Source organism: Mesocricetus auratus, unplaced genomic scaffold (genome assembly GCF_017639785.1).
Source record: "Mesocricetus auratus isolate SY011 unplaced genomic scaffold, BCM_Maur_2.0 Super-Scaffold_100025, whole genome shotgun sequence".
Lineage (NCBI taxonomy): Eukaryota > Metazoa > Chordata > Mammalia > Rodentia > Cricetidae > Mesocricetus > Mesocricetus auratus.
The window spans coordinates 1,959,654-1,978,869 of record NW_024429206.1 but is presented as its reverse complement, the minus strand read 5'-3'; the positions used below and the strand labels follow the sequence as shown (position 1 = coordinate 1,978,869).

The following is a 19,216-nucleotide window of genomic DNA, read 5'->3' as shown; positions in this document are numbered from 1 at the left end:
AGCCATCCTGCAGGGACAGGAACACTCTGCCTGGGGGCAGGCATCCCAACCTTGACTGTGGGCCACGCAGGACAGGGCTCACCGACTTCTCTCCTTGCCTCTAGATGCCAGCCTGTTGATCTCATTCAACCAGCCAATCATGTATTGCCAGCCTCATTCGGGGATTCTGATTGGTACTTGGTCACAGGCTCCTCTCTTACCTCCACCCCTGGGCCCGCACGTAGTGAGCGGCCACCACGGCTTGGCCTGCCGACCCCGGGAGTGCCAGGTGACTATCCGCCTCGCCCCACTGGGAGCCCGCGGCCGACGTGCCTCTCCGTCTCTCTCTCTTTTTCTCTTGTAGATCACGAACTGCTCAGGCAAGAGCTGAACACGCGGTTTCTGGTGCAGAACGCCGAGCGGCCTGGCGCCTCCCTGGGCCCGGGGGCTCTGCTGCGGGCCGAGTTCCACCAGCACACGCACCAGCACACGCACCAGCACACACACCAGCACACACACCAGCACCAACACACATTTGCCCCCTTCGCGGGGCTGCCCCCGACGCCGCTCATGCCGCCCACCGCACCCTCGCCGGTGCGTAGGCCCGAGTGCTGGCTGCAAGCGGGGCGGGGCGGGCAGGGTGGGGCAGGCAGCTGTACACTCAGACGCACACACTCCCACGCACATAGGCCCTGAGCAGGCAGCCCCGGCGTCTAATCCCTGTGTGTGTAGACCCCACTCGACCGCCGTGCCGGGTGCTGGACCAGTGCTGGGTCTTAGGCCTGACACCAGATCTGGAGTCCAGACAGGACTGGGCTGCGAGGACCAGACCGCTGCAGCCCTCTTTAGTCCGTTTTCACCCCACTGTGTACAGCCATTTCCTCTTTGTCATCGGCCTGGGCCGGTCATAGCTTTCCCACCGTACCTCCTAGCCAGGGCTTCACGCCTACTCCCCTGCCTATAGCCTCAGCTGGGTGTACCCAAGCCTCTCAGAACCAGGAGCCTGGGCTCCACAGGGCCAGAGGCCAGGGATCTCAAGGAACCAGGTGACACCAGGCCGCCTGCTTCAGAAAGCAGTGCCATCCTGGCCACTGCCCAGCCCAGCCGTGGGTGGGTCCTGGGCCAATGGTGGGCACCAGGCCTATACAAGAAGTTTACCTTTGCTTTCTTCCCTTGCAGTTTGACAAATTCTCACCCAAGCTGGACAGCCCCTACTTCCGACATTCCAACGTGAGTCCCTGTGCTCAAGTCCCTTTTACTGTCTGCTTGGGGTATGGGAAGCTCAGGTTTTTTCTGTGCTTCCTTCTGGATCCCTAGGGAGGGAGAAGCAGTGTCGCAGGGCCCTCCACCATCGTGGGGCCCGCAGCCCAGAACTCTCTCTCTCTTCCCGCTCTCCCCTCCCACAGGCCCTGGGCTGCCCACCCTGCTTGCGCACCCTAGCCCCTTTGGGTCCCTGCAGGGTGTTTTTCAGCCCAAGGTACAGCTGCTCCTGGCAGGGAGGTGACTGGCAGGTGGGTGGCTATAGGGCATGGGACAAGGCTACAAAGCAGCTCCAGTTTTTATTGCAATCTGGCCTCAGTATGAGCGCCCCCTGCTGGTTGGGGGGTCTGTTTGCAGTGCAGGAGTTGTCCACCTGACATGGCCTACAAACTCATCTCCTTACCCAGGAGGGAAGGAACGAAAGAGCCAGGAGCTGAGTAGGAGAGGTCCTGTGGCCTCTGCCTCCAAACAGAGAATGTAGGCCCCACCCCACTTAGGCCCAGCGATATCCATGCAGCTCCCCAAGTCTCCAGGAAGGCCTGGGCTTGCTGCCTTCCCCTAAGTACTGTCTTTTTTGTTCATTTGTTTGTTTGTTTGTTTGTTTGTTTGTTTTCGAGACAGGGTTTCTCTGTGGCTTTGGAGGCTGCCCTGGAACTTGCTCTGTAGATCAGGCTGGTCTCGAACTCACAGAGATCCGCCTGCCTCTGCCTCCCGAGTGCTGGGATTAAAGGCGTGCGCCACCAACACCTGGCTGTCCCTAAGTACTGTCTTAACCGTATGTAAGTGCTTCTCACAGTGAAGCAGTCTACTCTCCTGAGTGATGTCATTAGCCAGTCTTTCTGCCTTGGCAAATGTTTTGACTAAAGGGGAGGTGGTCCTATGATGAGTCTGAGGTAACATTGTGCAGGGTCCCACCAGCAGGCCAAAGCACGGTTCATCCCAGAACTTGGGGCTCCCAAGAGGCCTCCTGCTTCCTTCCTCCTCAGCACATGGGTCGCTCATGCTCTCTCTCCCTCTCCCTGTCAGACTTCAAACGCAATCGAGATAACAGGCCGGGCCAGCGCAGTTCACACTTTGCTGCAGAAAGCCCCTGGGGTAGGTGTTGTTACTCACTCACACAGTTGGCAGCGTTCACTCGGGTGCTGCTCTCCCAGAGAGCCTGGACATGACCCGTCTCTCCTGTTCACCACAGGTGTCTGATCCATACCGGACAGCAGTCAGGGTGAGTGAGTGCATGTGGGGAGGAGGAGTTGGGAGCGTACCCGGGGCTGGCTGTGGCTGGGAAGGACTCCGGTTCTCTCCTGGGTGGCCTTGGGGTGGTCCTGATGGTAGACGTCTGGGGAAGACGAGGCCTGGGAAGAGGCGCTGGGCTCTCTGAGCACATCCCGGTCCTGCCACAGAAACCAGGGAAGTGGTGTGCGGTGCACGTGCAGATCGCCTGGCAGATCTACCACCAGCAGCAGAAGATGAAGGTGAGGCCGGGCCAGGCGGGTGCACTGCCGGGGCCTCCCTGGTGGGGCCGTTTGGGGGGCTCTAGGGTGTGTGATGAGAGGCTCTGGCCAGCTCCAAGGTCGCACTGAGAAGGACTCGGGACTGCCTGGGAGGAACCTGGGTTGGGAAGACAATGCAGAGACCAGGGATGAGGGCCACATGCATGTGCACAGGTATCTGATGAGTGGAGCTGGGAGTGGGGAAGGGTCTTTACAGTCAGGACAGTCTGCAATACAGATGTTAACCCGAGATACACTGCACCTTTGTGTGCGGCTGTGAAAGTCTTTATGGTCAGGACAGTCTGCAATACAGATGTTAACCCACGATACACTGAACCTTTGTGTGCGGCTGTAAAAGTCGCTGTCTCCTAAAAGACCTTAAAGAAATCAACAGAAAGGGACTTGGGAGAGACAGTGCTGTTTATATTCCAGTGCCCATGCTTAGGTGGAGGTGGATAGGTGCTTGCAGCATGGATTTCCAGGGCAGGAGTGGTAAAACTTAGGATGTGCCCACAGTGATCCCTGGTGATACCTTTGGAATAAGGACTTGGTTCTCACTCAGATGACATTAGTTTGTGACCCCGGTTGGATAGGCAGCTGTAGACGTATAAGGTCTGCACGCCTCCCACTAGCACGGGGCACTCTACATAGTGATGTGCAAACGCCACCCTCACACACACCCAGTAACACACTTTAAGAACTGGGAGGAACGTGCGCCCCCAAATCCTGGCCATAGCAAGGTATGGCAGGGCAGGTCGTACAGGCAAGGATAGAGGGACAGAGACCTTGTCCTTGTGGTCTCCAGAGCCATAGTGCAGCCCCTGGCCACAGAGACCTCCAAGGATGGCCAGCACAGAGAAGGGCAAGCACCTCAGGTCTATATCATTTTAGTAGAGCATGGTTTGGGGGGTTTGTGTGTATGTGCGTGCGTGCGTGCGTGTGTGTATGCATGCAACATGTGCGCCATGCATGCATGTGGAGGTCAGAGGACGACTTGTAAGAGATGAATCTCTTTCTACCATGTGGGTCCTAAGATTTGAACTCAGGTCCACAGGCTTGATGGCAGGAGTCTTTACCTGCCAAGCCATCTTACCACTACAGATTCTTGTTTCTAAACATAAACTGTGTCAATGGAAAACAAGCATCTTTGGAACAACTCAGGCCGATGGATATGCTTTTCCAACTGAATTTTGTGAAATCTAAATGAAGATATTTTCTATGAGATGATATATGCAAGTATGCTGTATACATAAAAAGCACACCAATTGAAAGCTATGATACAAAAGTGGGGCGTGTCATTGTGACTCCATGCATTGCATACTGTATGTAGTAAGGTTTTGGTTTTTCTGTCCCAGATGAAGCCCACTAAAACTGCCTTTCCTTCCCCCATCTGGGCTGACAGAACATGGGTAGTTCTTCAGGAGGCGCCATCAGTGAAGTCCCTGTATCCATAGTCCAGGCCACCAGTTGAGGCTTTCCATGGAGCAGTGGCCAAGCCTCTACACACAGCCCTGGAACATACTCTGTCCCCTTGCAGATGCAGCTGGACCCCCACAAGCTGGAGGTTGGCACAAAGTTGGACCTGTTCAGCCGGCCCCCCGCCCCAGGCATGTTCTCTGGGTTCCACTACCCACAGGATCTGGCCCGGCCCCTCTTCTCCAGCACAGGTGAGACCAGGGGTCTGAGTAGAGCCAAAACATCTATCTTATCCTCTGTTGGGAGTAAGAGAACTCTCTAGGGCTCTTGCACAGTGTTCTTTATATCAACTACTGGCCCCAAGCCCAAGTCCCCAAATGTCCCAAAGCTAACCCAGGTACCCTGGGACCCTGGTGCTAGTTCCTAAAGGCCCTAACCAATATATATCACCTGGGCCTCTATCCCACATTACTGGATGCTTGGTGGCCTGGTCCCTCCTCATCGTGGCATCCCTCATTATGGGGACCCTGTCTTCTCTAAGCTTAACACATCCAGGACAGTGTCTGATTTATCTCCACATGCAGGGAACTGTTCTTAACAACCTGTGTCCCAGCCTTCCCTAAGTGCATGGCAGGGTAGAGTTATATGCTTTCAGCCCTGGGAGCCCTTTGCAACAAGACTGGATGCCCAGGGTTTATTGAGGACACCTGTCTGACATATATCCAAATCCCAGGTCTCCAGGAAGAAAGAGACTCAGCATGAGGCTACATAAGTACAGTGTAGACAGCGTGTGCTGCACTAGTTAGGGGCATAAAAGGAACTTCTCAAACTCAAAATCTGAATCCAGATATTGGTAGAGACAAATCAAGGTCCAGCATCAATTTCAGGCCTCTCAGAGAATGTCATTGAAGCCTGTGCATATGCACACATGTACAGACACATGTGAACGCTGTCTGCCTTTCTTCCCTCTGCAGGGTCCCTCTTCTTTTACAATCAGGTCTCGGGTCTGTCACCTCAGAGCTCCAGCTACCTAGTCCTTTTCTTTCCTATCTATCTGTCTGTCTGTCTGTCTGTCTGTGTCTGTCTATCTATCTATCTTTGTGGGTTTTGGAGACAGGGTTTCTCTATATGTAACAATTTTGGCATCTGCTTTGTTGACCAGGCTGGCCTTGAACTCACAGAGCTCCGCCTGCCTCTGCCTCCCCAGTGCTGGGATTAAAGGCATGCGCCACTACTGCCCAGTCTACCCTAGTCCTTTTCATCCTCTTCCCACTCAGTATCCACTTGTAGGTGGATGAGGGCAAGTATGTTTTCACCTTTGTTAGCATGTTAGGCTAACAGAGCTGGCTCAAGCCCCAGAGCATACCCTTAGTGCTCTGCAAGGTATCATGTTCCAAAGCTGGTCTCTCCTCCATCCTTTAGTCCCTACCTTGGATGATCACTACCTTCTCCCCACTTCCCCAGGTTCTCTATTTCTTTCTTTCTTTCTTTCTTTTTTTTTTTTTTTTTTGGTTTTTCGAGACAGGGTTTCTCTGTGTTGTTTTGGAGCCTGTCCTGGAACTCACTCGGTAGACCAGGCTGGTCTCCAACCCACAGTGATCCGCCTGTCTCTGCCTCCCAAGTGCTGGGATTAAAGGTGTGCGCCACCAATGCCCGGCTAAATTCTCTATTTCTTAAGCCTGCCTAGTGTTCACCAGACATCTGATATGTTTTCGTTGGGATTGAGTTGAGATAACCCAGGAAAGGAAACTCATTCCTTTCTGGTATCATCTTCTAACCCATCAACAAGGTGTTAGAAGTTATAGAAGCATTCCTGAATGTTTTATTTCTTTCTCATTACTCATTTAAAATTCCATTTAGCTAGAAAATAGAGGGTGTATCCAAGACTATGGACCCAAGACCACCTGCCTCCCTTGGGCTAGCCAGGATCATTTTTAGCTCCAGTTTTAAACCCTGGGGATCAGTCCCATTAAACCCTGGGGATCAGTCCCATTATGGCTCACTTACTTGGGCCTTCCCTCCTCATTTTTATCCACATCTTGGCTTCCTTCTCTGGGGGAACTCTACTACGATCAGTACCACTGCCCCTACCCACCTTGGGGCCCCAGATCTGGGGAGCAGACTGAATTCCAACCTCACAATCTAACCATGCACCCGTCAGTGATGCAGAGGTGAGAGAATGGGAGATAGGGGCTCCCAAAGTAAACTGGGGTGCTCCGCTGTGACCCACCATTAGAGGCAGGAGGTCCCAGGTCTGGGGCTCTTGTCAACCTGGCTACCCTTCACCTAGGTGCCACTCATCCAACCGCCAACCCGTTTGGCCCCTCCGCTCATCATGGCAGCTTCCTGCCCACTGGTCACCTGACAGGTAGGTGACTGAGAAGCCTAGGTGGCATCTCCCACAGACCTCAAGGCTAGAGGGGTATGAAGAAAGTCCCACAACCTCTCGGATCAATACGGGTGACACCTGCCCAGACCAAGAAAGCTCCTGGACCACCCTTTTAGTCTGGAGCAGGGTGGAAGCCTTGCAGATTCCTGACCCCTCGTTGCCCTTTCCTCACCCCGCCCCCTACAGAGCCCTTCAGCAGATCCAGCACCTTTGGAGGTTTGGGGAGCCTGAGCAGCCACGCTTTTGGAGGTCTGGGCAGCCATGCACTGAGTGAGTGACTGCCACATCCATTCCACTGCCCCCTTACCCTCCTGTCTTCACCTCCCTCGAGGCTAAGGCTCCTCACAGCCTGATAGGGTCGGGCAATGCACAGTGTTGAGGGGCATCTTGCCAGCTCACCCTCCTGGTCCTTTGTCCTCATCTCCCCATCCAGCACCAGGAAGCAGCATCTTTGCCCCTAAGGAGGGCACAGCTTTGCTTGGCCTGCCCAGCCCCCATGACGCCTGGAACCGGCTGCACCGGGCACCACCTTCCTTCCCTACCCCGCCCCCATGGCCCAAGCCAATGGATATGGAGCGCTTCTCAGCTCTGACCAACCACGACCGAGAGCCTGACAAGGTCCAGGAAGAGCATGAGCGGTGAGTTCATCTGGCCCCGAGACCTCTCTACCTGCTTTGTCTAGTCCGTTAGACTGGGATTGATCAAAGAAATGGCATAAAAATAAAAGGAGACTGACCTGTAGAAGCACACTGTCCTTAACTCTCCATGGTAGTGGAGACTGCATACAGGCAGGGGGGCTTAGAAGTTTTATAGAGCAGAAAAGGGAACTAGGGGGTGGGAGATTCCATCTGCAGGATCTATTCCCTTTCAGTCTTAAAGCTATAAATACCAACAAAGGGCCTAGGTCAGTCCTGTGCGGGCTCCCTGGTTGTCGGTTCAGTCTCTGTGAGCCCCTATGAGCCCAGGTTAGTTGATTCTGTGGGTTTTCTTGTAGTGTCCTTCACCCCTCTGGATCCTACAAATCTCCTTCCCCCTCTTCCAGAATTCTCCAAGCTCTGCCCAATATTTGGTTGTGGGTCTCTGTAACTGTTTCCATCATTTACTGGGGGAAGACTCTTTGATGACCATTGGGCTAGGCAATCTGAGTATAGTAGAACATCATTAGGAATTATATCATTGACCTTTTTTTTTTTTTTTTTTTTTTTTTTTTGGTTTTTCGAGACAGGGTTTCTCTGTGGCTTTGGAGGCTGTCCTGGAACTAGCTCTGTAGACCAGGCTGACCTCGAACTCACAGAGATCTGCCTGCCTCTGCCTCCCGAGTGCTGGGATTAAAGGCGTGCGCCACCAACGCCTGGCTCATTGACTTTTTTTTTAAGATGACTTTCCAGCCCAAGATGGAAGAAGGCTGGTTCATCCATAATTGAACATAAAGGGATGCAGTGATCCCCAGAGGACTTATTGGTACCACAGAGTTTTACATATGCTGCTTTTCTTTGTAGATGCCATGTGCTTATATTAACCAAGACTGTGGCAAGGTCGCATGGCATTGGCCTTCTTTATGATATCATTAGATGGTGGCCAACTCTCATGGTTGCTTCCATCTTAATGAGGTCACCAGCTAAAATGGCAGCAAGGTCACATGATTCCTTTCTGTTCATGGTGAGCTCAACTCCACGGTAAAGTGAGCCCATCCTCCACCAGAGCACAAGTCCCCGTGGGACCCACCATCTCCCAGTTCAAATGTGGATTGTTTTTTGTTTTGTTTTGTTTTGTTTTTTCGAGACAGGGTTTCTCTGTAGCTTTGTAGCTACTTTGTAGCTACACTTTGTAGACCAGGCTGGCCTCGAACTCACAGAGATCCGCCTGCCTCTACCTCCCAAGTGCTGGGATTAAAGGCGTGCGCCACCAATGCCCAGCTTCAAATGTGGATTGTTATACCCTTAATATGGATGGACACAGGAGGAGGTGGCACCTATGAGCTAAGAGGCAGGCCCAAAAGCAAAATAAACAGGAAAGAACATCATAGTCTCAGTTTGATGAAACAGGGTCCATAGGTATAGAAATCACAGCATGATCTCTCTCTCAGAGTTGCAGAATAGACAAGAACAGGAAAAAGAGAAAGGTGCTTGTTTAAAAGAAAAAATGTTTGTCTCCAGGTGGAGAGTAACTTCTGAATCTCCCTAAGGATGTTACCAGCCCAGTTTCAGGATGGGGACGGGGGGGGGGGGGGGTCCAGCCTTTCCTATTTGACACCAAAGCAGATGTGATTCTATTGTGGGCCGGACACTGGTGGCGCACGCCTTTAGTTCCAGCACTCAGAAGGCAGAAGCAGGCGGATCTCTGAGTTTGAGGCCAGCCTGGTCTACAGAGAGAGTTCCGGTTCCAGGACAACTATGGCACACCTTCAGCAATCATATGTCTTTCTGTTCTGGACAGCAGGATTCATGGTGTGTGTGTGTGTGTGTGTGTGTGTGTGTGTGTGTGTGTGTGTGTTGCTTTTTGGTTTTTCGAGACAGGGTTTCTCTATCAAACAGTACTGACTGTCCTGGATCTCATTTTTTAGACCAGGTTGACCTCAAACTCATAGAGGTCTGCCTCCCGAGTGCTGCTACCACCAACTCCACCACCTGGCCTGAGGTCCCAGATCTTAATTGGACCCTTTGTGTCATAGAAAAAGAAATCTATGTTTCACAGTCCATCCCTGTGACATAGAGGCAGTCATATTGGGGAATTGGGTTTGATGGGTGGTGAATGCCTTTAATCCCAGCACTCAGGAGGTGGAGGCGGGTGGATCTCTGAGTTTGAGGTCAGTCTGGTCTACAGAGCGAGTTCCAGAACAGCCAGGAAAACTGTCTGAAAAGAAAAACAGTTTGAGCTCATAACACCGGGCGTTCAGAAATGGAGAAACACAGGCAGTGGCAGGAGTGGAGGTAGGCAAGGGCTGGCAGAACGATTGCCCTTCTGTCTTACGAAGGTTCCCGAGTCAGTGAGACTTTAAAAGCCAAAATATTACCCAGTCTGTGTTGGGTCCAGACCTCAGTCAACAGACTTACTATTGTCTTCAGGGTTAAAGGCAAGCCACAAGTGCATAAAATGGAAATCTTGTACCCTGTTTTAGGCCAGGTAAGTGTGGAGCTTGTTTCTGGTAATAAGTGGTTACCTACAGCAACCTTCGAGTGACTGGAAACAGCTGAGCAGGGGCTGCAACAGGCACCCCAATTACAGTAACCAGGTCAAAGGCTGGGGGCCCGCTTGGGTGAGGGCTACCCCACAGACCGCTTTCACAGGAGCAGAAGTGGTTTGGAAAGAAGAGCTTACAAGGGAATAAAGGTGCAGAGCACATGTGTGGGCCAGAGCATCCAGATCTTAGGGCGTCCTCAGGCCCACACATGTGCTGTAGCCCACTGTCAGCGCTGAGGACGGGACTGAAGGGGGGGCCTCTCCACGGGAGGCAAAGGCTACTCTGACCCCTGCAGTTCCCGCAGCAGGCACAGCCTTCTTAAGGATGCTCTCCGAGCTCCCTGGAGAAGGACCTGCTGCAGGCACAGCTGGGGACCCTACCAGAAAAGTGGGTATACAGCAGTGTTTTCAGGGTCCTCTCCTGGCCCTGTGGTGGCAGTGTCCCTGCCACAGGACCCTCAAGAGCCCCAGGGCAAGTGGCCCAGCCTAGCTGAACCTTTCAGTCCTCCAATCTAAGCCCGTCAACTGGAATAACAGGCCTGCATTATTAGGCTGGTGCCGAGGCAGCCGCACACCCCTGGGCCTGAGAATGTGTACGTTTTGAGCAGGGAACTCCGGGGCTGGGGCAGTCATGTTGCCTTGCCTCCCCAGCCCCAACTCCGAGTGGGAGAACTCAAGCAATTTGACATCCTGCATCCACCCAGGGCAGTTAGAGAACTGTAACCAAAAACCAGGGAAGGAATGTGTCAGCTAGGGTACTTCTAACGCGGGACAAGCCCTGGAGCCCGGGAGACTGAGGCTCCACACAGCAGGAATCTTGAGGTCACAGGAACGTCACAGCTTCCTAGGAGCTATAGCTGCTCTAAGTGACGGCTCTGTCCTATTGTCCCCAGGGACCTCCTGGAGAAGTCGCGCCTGCTGAGCCACAGCTCACCTGCAGCACCGGTGGGCCACCCCATCAGCAGCCTTCCGCAGCGGGGCCCAGGTGAGCTGAGCCGCCCTGGGATCCTCACAGAGCGAGAGGCCGAGCCTCGGATCAAGGAGAGCCGCTCACCTGGCAAAGAGGATGGCGCCAAACTGACTGCTCGGCCTCCATCGCCCTACTGCAAGGCAGCCCTGGGTGACTGCCTGCGTCTGGCGGGCCTGTTGGGTCGGGAGTCCGGGAAGCAGACGCCCGAGAGGCCCCAGGGCGACGTGAAGGTGAAGGAGGAGCGCAGGGAAGACGAGACACCGGAGCTCACAGGCGTCAGTGTGCACTCCACGGCCACCACACACCTGGGCCTGGGCTCGGCGGGCTTCGTGTGGGATCCGCCGCGTGACACCTACCGGGGCCTAGAACTGCCGCGCCGCGCCTTTCCCGCCCCGCCGCCCGCTGCGGGCCCCGCCCCCTTCGAGCTCTCCGAGCGCGTCTACCGCGACCGCGAGCCTCACGACTACAGCCCGGAGCGCATGAGGGAGGTGCGCCGCGAGGAGCTGGAGCACGCGCCCGCGCCCGCGCCCGCCCCAGACGCCGCCGCCGCCGCCACCGCCACCGCGCTGTTGCCGGCAATGCACTACCCGCGCCTGACGCCTGGCGCGCTGCATGGCGCGCTCCTGGCCCGGACCCCGCCGGCCGCCGCCGCACTCGGTGCGCCCCCTCCACTGGTGGCTGCAGGAGGAGTGTCCACGCCACCCGCGCGCCCTAGGACAACGCCGCTGGCTCTCGGACCTGGCGAGGGGCGCGACTACTCGCCCGCGGCGTGCAACCCGCCCGAGGTGGAGGCGCGGTAGTCTTGGCAGAGCGGACTGGCTCGCTCAAATTCCTGGGACCCGAGCACAGGAGCTGCGCAGCTCGGGTAGTCAAGGACTTTACGCTTTTCTGGGGGTTGACTTCATTTTCCGAGCTTGCGATTAGGTCACTGGGAAAAATTTAGCTTTGTACCTTTTCCTCCCCTACAGGTGACAAGCATTTTTAATGGTTTTGTATTTTTCTTAATTTTGTGCTCTAACATTTTAAAGAACCAAAAAAAAAAAAAAGAATTTTTAGTTGGGATTTACAGTTTCACTTCTCAGATCCCATTTGAGCCCCAGAGTTTGTCTTATTTATGGAAAGAAACGGTCTTTCTGTCCAGCGCACTGTGAGGCTCCGCACTCAGGCCCGGCTCTGGCCTTCCCTTGGTACTTGGAACCGAAGTTACAGATATATATATATATATTAAAATAATAATTAATAATAATGTACAAAACTTTGGGTTTTCTGCCTTATTCTATTATGCATAGATGTAAGAGGATCTCTTTGGTTTGTTTTTTAGAAAAAAACATGTAAATATTCTGTTGATATAACTATAAAACTTATTAAATTCTTAACCTGGACAGTCTATAACAAGTTTCTAGAAACCCCTCTGGTTATTTGTGTACCCACTCTGTGGCTGTCCGTTGTGAACGCACTCAGCAGAGTAACTGCAGCGACTGTCCTTCAACTATGCAAGCCTCGGAGGCAGGATGGGATGTTTAGGGGGAGAAGTATCTGAGCTTCCTATCAGGGTGGTTGAGCCTCCCAGAGAGCCACACTACCGGGCACCTGCTTAGACTCACTGTGGACTTCACAACTGACTCTAGTTACGAGGACAAACCTGTGCCCATGTGCTAATCCTAGTGCAGTGTTCTCTGGATCTGTGTAAGCCAGACAGAATCTTAGAGGTTGGTTCCGAAAAAGACGTTTGTCTGGGCGTTGCCCTCCTCACCCCCACTCCCAGCACTAAGCCTATCACAGCCCCTCTGCCTTTGGTTTTGCAGTCATACCCTCAAGCTTTTTTCCGTGCGTTGTCAGCTTGTCTTTTTTGGTTTCTTGACCACCACTGTTTTGCCAAATCAACATCAGCACCCCTGTCTGCTTTGTTCTGGTCCTCCCTCCCTCCTATCCCTGTGTTTCCACTGTGGACTCTGGATATTTTCAACAGTCTGTTTTCATGTCAATCAACAGTGACAAATACAGCCTTGGTTTGGATGAAATGTGGTCCAGTGTCTTGTATGGCTCTGAGGCAGGGCATCTCACTGTGTCCCTCCCTGGGGTATGAGGCTCTGGACTTCAAAGTGCCTGAGGATACCCTGAGACAGTGTGGGGCTGGCAGTCCTCGACCCTCATTGCCCCCTTTGTTTCCCTTGGGGCTGTGCTTTTGTGGGTGGCACTTCCGCCACACACCCCCCTCATCTGCATGGAACTCTGTTGACCTTACAGGTTGGCCCAGGTGACAGACACATGAGCCCTAACCATTCTGACCACAGCAACCTGTATTACCAGCGTTTGCCAGGGTTACTGCATGGAACCCTGAGTTTTCACTGTTTGTGCATGGGGCTGCCAGCTCCTGGGAGCATGTTACCACAGGTGGGTGTGTCTGATTCCAACTGTTGAGCTCCACACAAGACCAGGTTAACCCTTCACCCAGTAAATGAAAACTTAGAGTGCCTGGGTGAGAGGTGGCCAGTGGCCTTGTCCCACATTTGTGCAGGAAAGTGCCACCTGCCCATACAGATGGAACTCAGGACCCACCCATACATCTGACTCGGTGTAGCTGTCACAGTGTCCTGCCTGGGTTTGGAAGTGAAGTCTTAGTCAGGTCACCTTGCTGAGTGGAAGGCCTGGGCGACAGGACACCAGTAACAAACCAAAGCAGGATTCCACCAGAGTGTTTACAGAATAAGGAGTGCCTTAAAGCAGCTGCATCACCAGAAAATCTTAGGACCTAGAGCTGCACAGATGGGCTGCTCCTGTAGTGATCTTCCCCAGATTTTATACTTGAGCACCTCCCCTAAACCACTAGGGGCCATGCCTGGGTCATGGTCTTATTGCAGCCAGGGCCACTGGATGTCTGTGGTCTGGGCTGCCACCTGAAGTCATGTTGATATCTGAGGGCCATGCTGGGCTGGCCCTGCCCCTCGATGACCACAGCGAGAGCACAGCACCAGCGTTGGAAAAGCTGAGTGGGAGTTTTGGGGGAGGGGTAGGCTGACCAACTCAACACCACCCAGGCCCAGATCCAGGCCTTTGAGTTGGCCAACCCCAACACCCCATCTATGAGCTGCAGGACCATAGCCTTAGTATCTCCATGAATTTGGGCAACAGCAAGATATCCAAGAGGAATTTAGGGTGGGGTCCAGTATCGATAGTACAGCAGAAGCCAGCGGCCTTGAACCAGACCAATGACTCGTTGCAAAGAAAATTTGCAAGTAAAGCTGTTTAGGCAAAAGGGTTTACTGAGTGGCACACTACAGCTTCCAGCGCTACTCCAACTACAACAAATGAGTATGTGACGGGAGGCAGGGAAGCAAGAGCAGAGGGTACATTCGCAGGGAACTGGAGACGCGGCAGCTGTGACTGGGCGTAAGAGAAGGTGGCAGCCAACAGGGCCAGGCTATTGCCCAGAGGGGTCGGCAAGATGTCTTTGTCATTTGTTCTAACTTTAATTTTTTATTTTCTTCTGGGGGAGGGTAGAGGGTGGATATGGAATGAATGGGATTTAAAAAAAGAAAAAGAAGAAAAGAATACTTCGTCACCCAGGTGTGATCACACATTCCTTTAATCCTAGCAGAGGCAAAGGAAGGTGGATTTCTGTGAAAGCATAGCATGTTCCAGGCCAGCCAGGGCTACACAGTGACACTGTGTGTGTGTGTGTGTGTGTGTGTGTGTGTGTGTGTGTGTGTGTGTGTGTTGTGCCCAAGTTGCAAAGTCCCCAGAAACCACCAGAAAGACCCACCAAACTGCAAAAGCAAGGTTTAATGATTGTTCATCCAACCATGACAGGGAGCCCATCTAGCAAGCTGACCCAGCAGCCTCCAGAGGGAGTGAAGTTCCCTGTCTACTGCTAGGTTTTAAAGACAAAAATTACAGGTTTACACCAGTAGGTACCGGTTGGTTTTTGATTGGTTGGCATTGGGGGAGCAATCAAATTTTTCAAAGTCATGTTTTTGGTGTGTTACCTGTGTACCCATTATTCTCATTGGTCAGTGCTGAGGGAACATTCTGTGGTTTCTATGGCATTGTCTTGTTACTTTCCACCTGTTGTACATAGATACTAATAGTTTTCAGAACTATATCCTGGAGACTACAAGGGAGGTTTTGGTCCCCCCTGTAGTTTCTTTTGTGGCCAAACAGTTCCCAGGAACTAAGCATCTAGGAGGCTGGGGGTAAGGGCATCTGGAGTTTCTTTGTGTTCAGTTTTGGCCCTAGGCTCTGGAAGGCCAGAGCATCTGGAGTTTCCTTGTGTCAGAGGCCCACGGGTCTTTTCTGTAGCATGTCATGGCTGCTAAAGCAGGGACTGAGTGAGGGCCTGGTCCCTTTATTTCTAAATGATTAGGAGTGAATCCCTTGAGTTTAGTTTACCCCTTTCAATAAGGACTTTGTTTTTACATCTATGGCCAGAGCCCTGACTAGGGTAGGGTTGGGAGTTGCTCACAGGGCCCTATTCAAATGCCACAGGACTGCCAGGGCCTTGCAGAGCCACTTCAAGATGCCACAGTACTCACCATTAGGTGTGAGAGACAGGTCAAGGGTGTCCTTTAGCTGAGATCATCCGTGTATCTCAGGGGTTTGTGTGGGTGACTACTGTGTGGCAGCCAGGGGACGCATTTCTCCAAGGCCTGAGCAAGGGAAGAGTGACTCCAAGCTCACACAAGGTCCTCGTGTGTCCTTACCGCATACTGGCACCGCACTAGTGTGCTGTTGGCTCTCAGGGGAGACATCCTTCTGGAGTGGACAAGATTCAGGGTATCTTCTGCTTCTCGTGCATCCCTGTGAAAACCTGGGCCCAGTGAGTGCCCTCGCCATGGGGACACAGCACAGCTGGTGAGGACCTTTGGCAAAGTGCATCATTAAGTCACTGGAATTAGGAATTTTACAACAGAACTCTAATTCAAGGCAAGTCTGGTTTTTTGGGGGGGGGGTTATTGTTGTTTTGTTTTTGGTTTTTTGGTTTTTCAAGACAGGGTTTCTCTGTGGCTTTGGAGGCTGTCCTGGAACTAGCTCTTGTAGATCAGGCTGGTCTCGAACTCACAGAGATCCACCTGCCTCTGCCTCCCGAGTGCTGGGATTAAAGGCATGCACCACCAACGCCCGGCTGTTGTTATTTTTTGAGACAGGGTTTCTCTGGCTGTCCCAGAACTCACTCTGTAGACCAGGCTGGCCTTGAACTCACAGAGATCCCTCAAGGCAAGTCTGGACATGCCCAGTCAGCCTCAGGGAAACAGGGAAACAGAACTGTCCCACGCTAGACTCCTTAGCTGCCAGTGCCATGTGTGACTCTCGGCTCTCATTGGCCTGCCTGCAGCTGGCCTCCCGCTAACAGCCTCCTCAGCAGCTACCAGACAGCAACTTGTGTGAAGACAAAGGAGTCTTGGCGCTGGGCTAGGACAAGATGAAATGTCACTGGGAGGGGGACAGACCTCATCTTGGATCCAGTGGCAGCAGCAAAGGCAAGAGACCTCCGAAAGACACTGCAGTCTGTATGAAGTGACTGACGCCGGAGCAGAAGACTGCTCTCTTAGAAGTGGAGGCGTGAGCTGTATGTGTGCTCCAGCGGCTGCAGCTGCGTGAGATCACCCCAAACAACACCCATTTTACTCCTAGGCGCTGTGCGTGAAGATTGGAAGTCCCCCAGTCTGTGCCCCACCCACAAGACTCCCCAAGTCTGATGTGCCTCTGGAGTGGACTGGAGCTACCAGAAGCTATCAAAGTACGGAGTAACTGCCCAGTTTACCTTTCCGAGACTCTTGCCTCGAGGGACTCGCCTCACTGTATCTGACACTCACAAGCTCTGTGTCATTGTTTGTATGATTCACTGCTGCCTGTGGCCTCTCCTCGCTCATTTAGTCCATAAGTAGATTTTTCATTCTCAGTTCCACCATCACAGTAGGCTCTAGACTTCTAGCAGGAGGGGCCCTTGGTTGCCAAGTCCTCTTCCTGCAGCAGCAGCCTCCCCAGCCTTGCCTTCCTGTGATCCCACAGCTTGGGTTCTTGTAATCCCACAGGACAAGCCAAAGGCCCTGCTAAACTGTGGTCTGTGATGCTAAATGTAGATTTCAGTCTTCCCCAACATGAATAAAACATGTGCTGAGCGGCAGCCACCCCCATTTTCCACCCCCCCCCCCGTGTTATTAAAGTCATAAAGCACTTCTGAGGTTCAATTGACCCGGGCAGACTCTCCAGGGACCAGCATCGCCCAGCCTGCGGGCGTCTTGAAACAGCCCACAGGTTCTTTCCATAAACCAAGCTTCTGTCTCAACCCTAGGAATCGCCTCCCCAGCCAACCTTCACCCTGATCTCTGACTCTGGAGATCCAGTGCCTGTGCTGCCTTTGTCTTCAGGGGCTCCCAGGCTGGGGTCCCCTCCTTCCTTGTTATGCTTCACAATCCACTTGGCTCAAGCTGAAGCTATTCAGCAGGAAGAACAAGTGTTACAGAGCAGAGTGGGCACAAGGGGAGTCGGCTCTACCACCGCCTGGTTTTTGTTTTTGTGTTTTTCGAGACAGGGTTTCCTCTGTGTAGCTTTGTAGACCAGGCTAGCCTCGAACTCAGAGATCCGCCTGCCTTTACCTCCCCAGTGCTGAGATTAAAGGCGTGTGCCACCACTGCCTGGCTCACTGACTGTGTTTTATCTTTTTATTTTATCTGAATCAAGTGCTTTCCTGCCTGCCAAGGTGTTTCTGCTCTGGCAAGGCCACAGGACCTTCTGGTGGCTGTCTTTAGAACAGTAAGGGTCTTGAATGAGTTACCATTCACTAGAGGTAATTCCTCCCTCCCTTCCTCCGTCCCTCCGTCCTCCATCTATCCTTCCTTCCTTCCCTCTCTCCCTCCTCCCTCCCCTCCCTGGTTTTTTTCGAGACAGGGTTTCTCTCTGTAGCTTTGGAGCCTGTCCTGGAACTCTCTCTGTGGACCAGGCTGGTCTTTTTTTGGGGGGGGGGGTTCGAGACAGGGTTTCTCTGTGGCTTTGGAGGCTGTCCTGGAACTAGCTTGGTAGTCCAGGCTGGCCTTGAACTCACAGAGATCCGCCTGCCTCTGCCTCCCGAGTGCTGGGATTAAAGGCGTGCGCCACCAACGCCCGGCCAGGCTGGTCTTAAACTCCCGGAGATCCTCTCGCCTCTACTTCCCGGATGCTGGAAATAAAGGCGTGCGCCACCCCAGCACGGCTCATTGCCGGTGTTTTATTTTTTCCGAATCAGATGCTTTCCTGCCTGCCAAGGTGTTTCTGCTCTGCCATGGCCACAGCACCATCTGGTGGCTGTCTTTGGAACAGCACTGCCCGGCACTAGAGGCAATTTCTAAAGAAAACATTGAAAGCTTGTGGCTCAGGACTCCTTCTTGCTTTACTCCTGCGTCTTCTTCACTCTCAGGTCATGGTTTTAATTATGTATTCCTGTGACCTTGTTTAAAAAACAAAAACTAGCCGGGCCATGGTGGCGCACACCTTTAATCCCAGCACTCGGGAGGCAGAGACAGGCAGATCTCTGTAAGTTCGAGACCAGCCTGGACTACCAAGCGAGTTCCAGGACAGCCTCCAAAGCCACAGAGAAACCCTGTCTCAAAAAAACAAACAAACAAAAAAACTAGGCCTGGCAGTGGAGGTGCACGCCTTTAATCCCAGCACCCAGGAAGCTGAGTCGGGAGGATCTCTGTGAATTTGAAGCCAGCCTGATCTACAGAGTGAGCTCCAGGACAGCCAGAACTGTTACACAGAGAAACCCTGTCTCGAAAAACCAAGACTAATCAAACAAGCAAACAACAACAAAACAAGCCTCTCACAGGTGTGCCCAGTCATTTGGGTTTAGTTGATCCCCGATGTGTCAACTTGACAACCAAGATCATGCTTGTTCAAGTAAAGGCAACCACTGAGTCCCAAGCTATGCATTTTGAGAAACATCCCTCAGGGAGCAAGGCTACTCCAGTGTTTTTAATGGAAAGACTCAGCTAATTTTGTTTTCTCTCATTAGAAGACATCACAAAATGATATTTTATTCATTGAGTCTTGTATTTATTTCACTGGGAGGAAGGCATGCCCCCATCAGTGTGTGTGAGAGAGAGAGAGAGAGAGACAGACAGACAGAGAGAGAGAGAGAGACAGAGACACCATCACAGCTTTGTCATGGAGACTGCTGCAGGGTGGTGGGGGCTGGTGCAGTGGCAGTCCTGAAAGTTCTGCCCCAGTCTGACGCTCCATGGGTAACAATGGCCGTAGAGCCAGCACGGCTACAGAGCTGAGCAGACTCAAATGGGTCTTTGGTGTTTCCATGCATTTATTATCGAGAAGCAGGGACTGGGCGCTGGAGAGATGGCTCTGCGGTTAAGAGCACTGGCTGCTCTTCCAGACAGAGGTCCTGAGTTCAATTCCCAGCAAGCACACTTGGTAGCTCACAACCATCTGTAATGAGACTTGGTGCCCTCTTCTGGCAAGCAAGCATACATACACTGTATATACATAATAAACAAACAAATAAATAAATGAAAAACACGGACTGGACAAGGTACTTCCTCA

General features: G+C 52.7%; 1 protein-coding gene across 8 annotated transcripts in view; it reads left to right on the top strand.

Annotated features, from left to right (window-relative positions):
- Fbrsl1 (fibrosin like 1) overlaps positions 1–12,705 on the top strand; it is a 74,162-nt gene extending 61,457 nt beyond the window's left edge. For 4 of the 8 annotated variants that reach the window (XM_040731034.1, XM_040731036.1, XM_040731035.1 and 1 more), the window contains 11 exons: positions 105–173; positions 344–573; positions 1,159–1,209; positions 2,266–2,334; positions 2,432–2,461; positions 2,640–2,711; positions 4,267–4,396; positions 6,436–6,513; positions 6,721–6,804; positions 6,968–7,172; positions 10,608–12,705. In XM_040731034.1, the coding sequence (XP_040586968.1) occupies positions 105–173; positions 344–573; positions 1,159–1,209; positions 2,266–2,334; positions 2,432–2,461; positions 2,640–2,711; positions 4,267–4,396; positions 6,436–6,513; positions 6,721–6,804; positions 6,968–7,172; positions 10,608–11,484 (1,895 nt within the window). In that variant the 3' untranslated portion in view covers positions 11,485–12,705. Of the gene's footprint in view, positions 1–104; positions 269–343; positions 574–1,158; positions 1,210–2,265; positions 2,335–2,431; positions 2,462–2,639; positions 2,712–4,266; positions 4,397–6,435; positions 6,514–6,720; positions 6,805–6,967; positions 7,173–10,607 lie in introns of all 8 variants that reach the window. The other 4 variants (XM_040731038.1, XM_040731039.1, XM_040731037.1 and 1 more) reach the window with 4 other exon arrangements.
- The last annotated feature ends 6,511 nt before the right edge of the window (positions 12,706–19,216 follow it).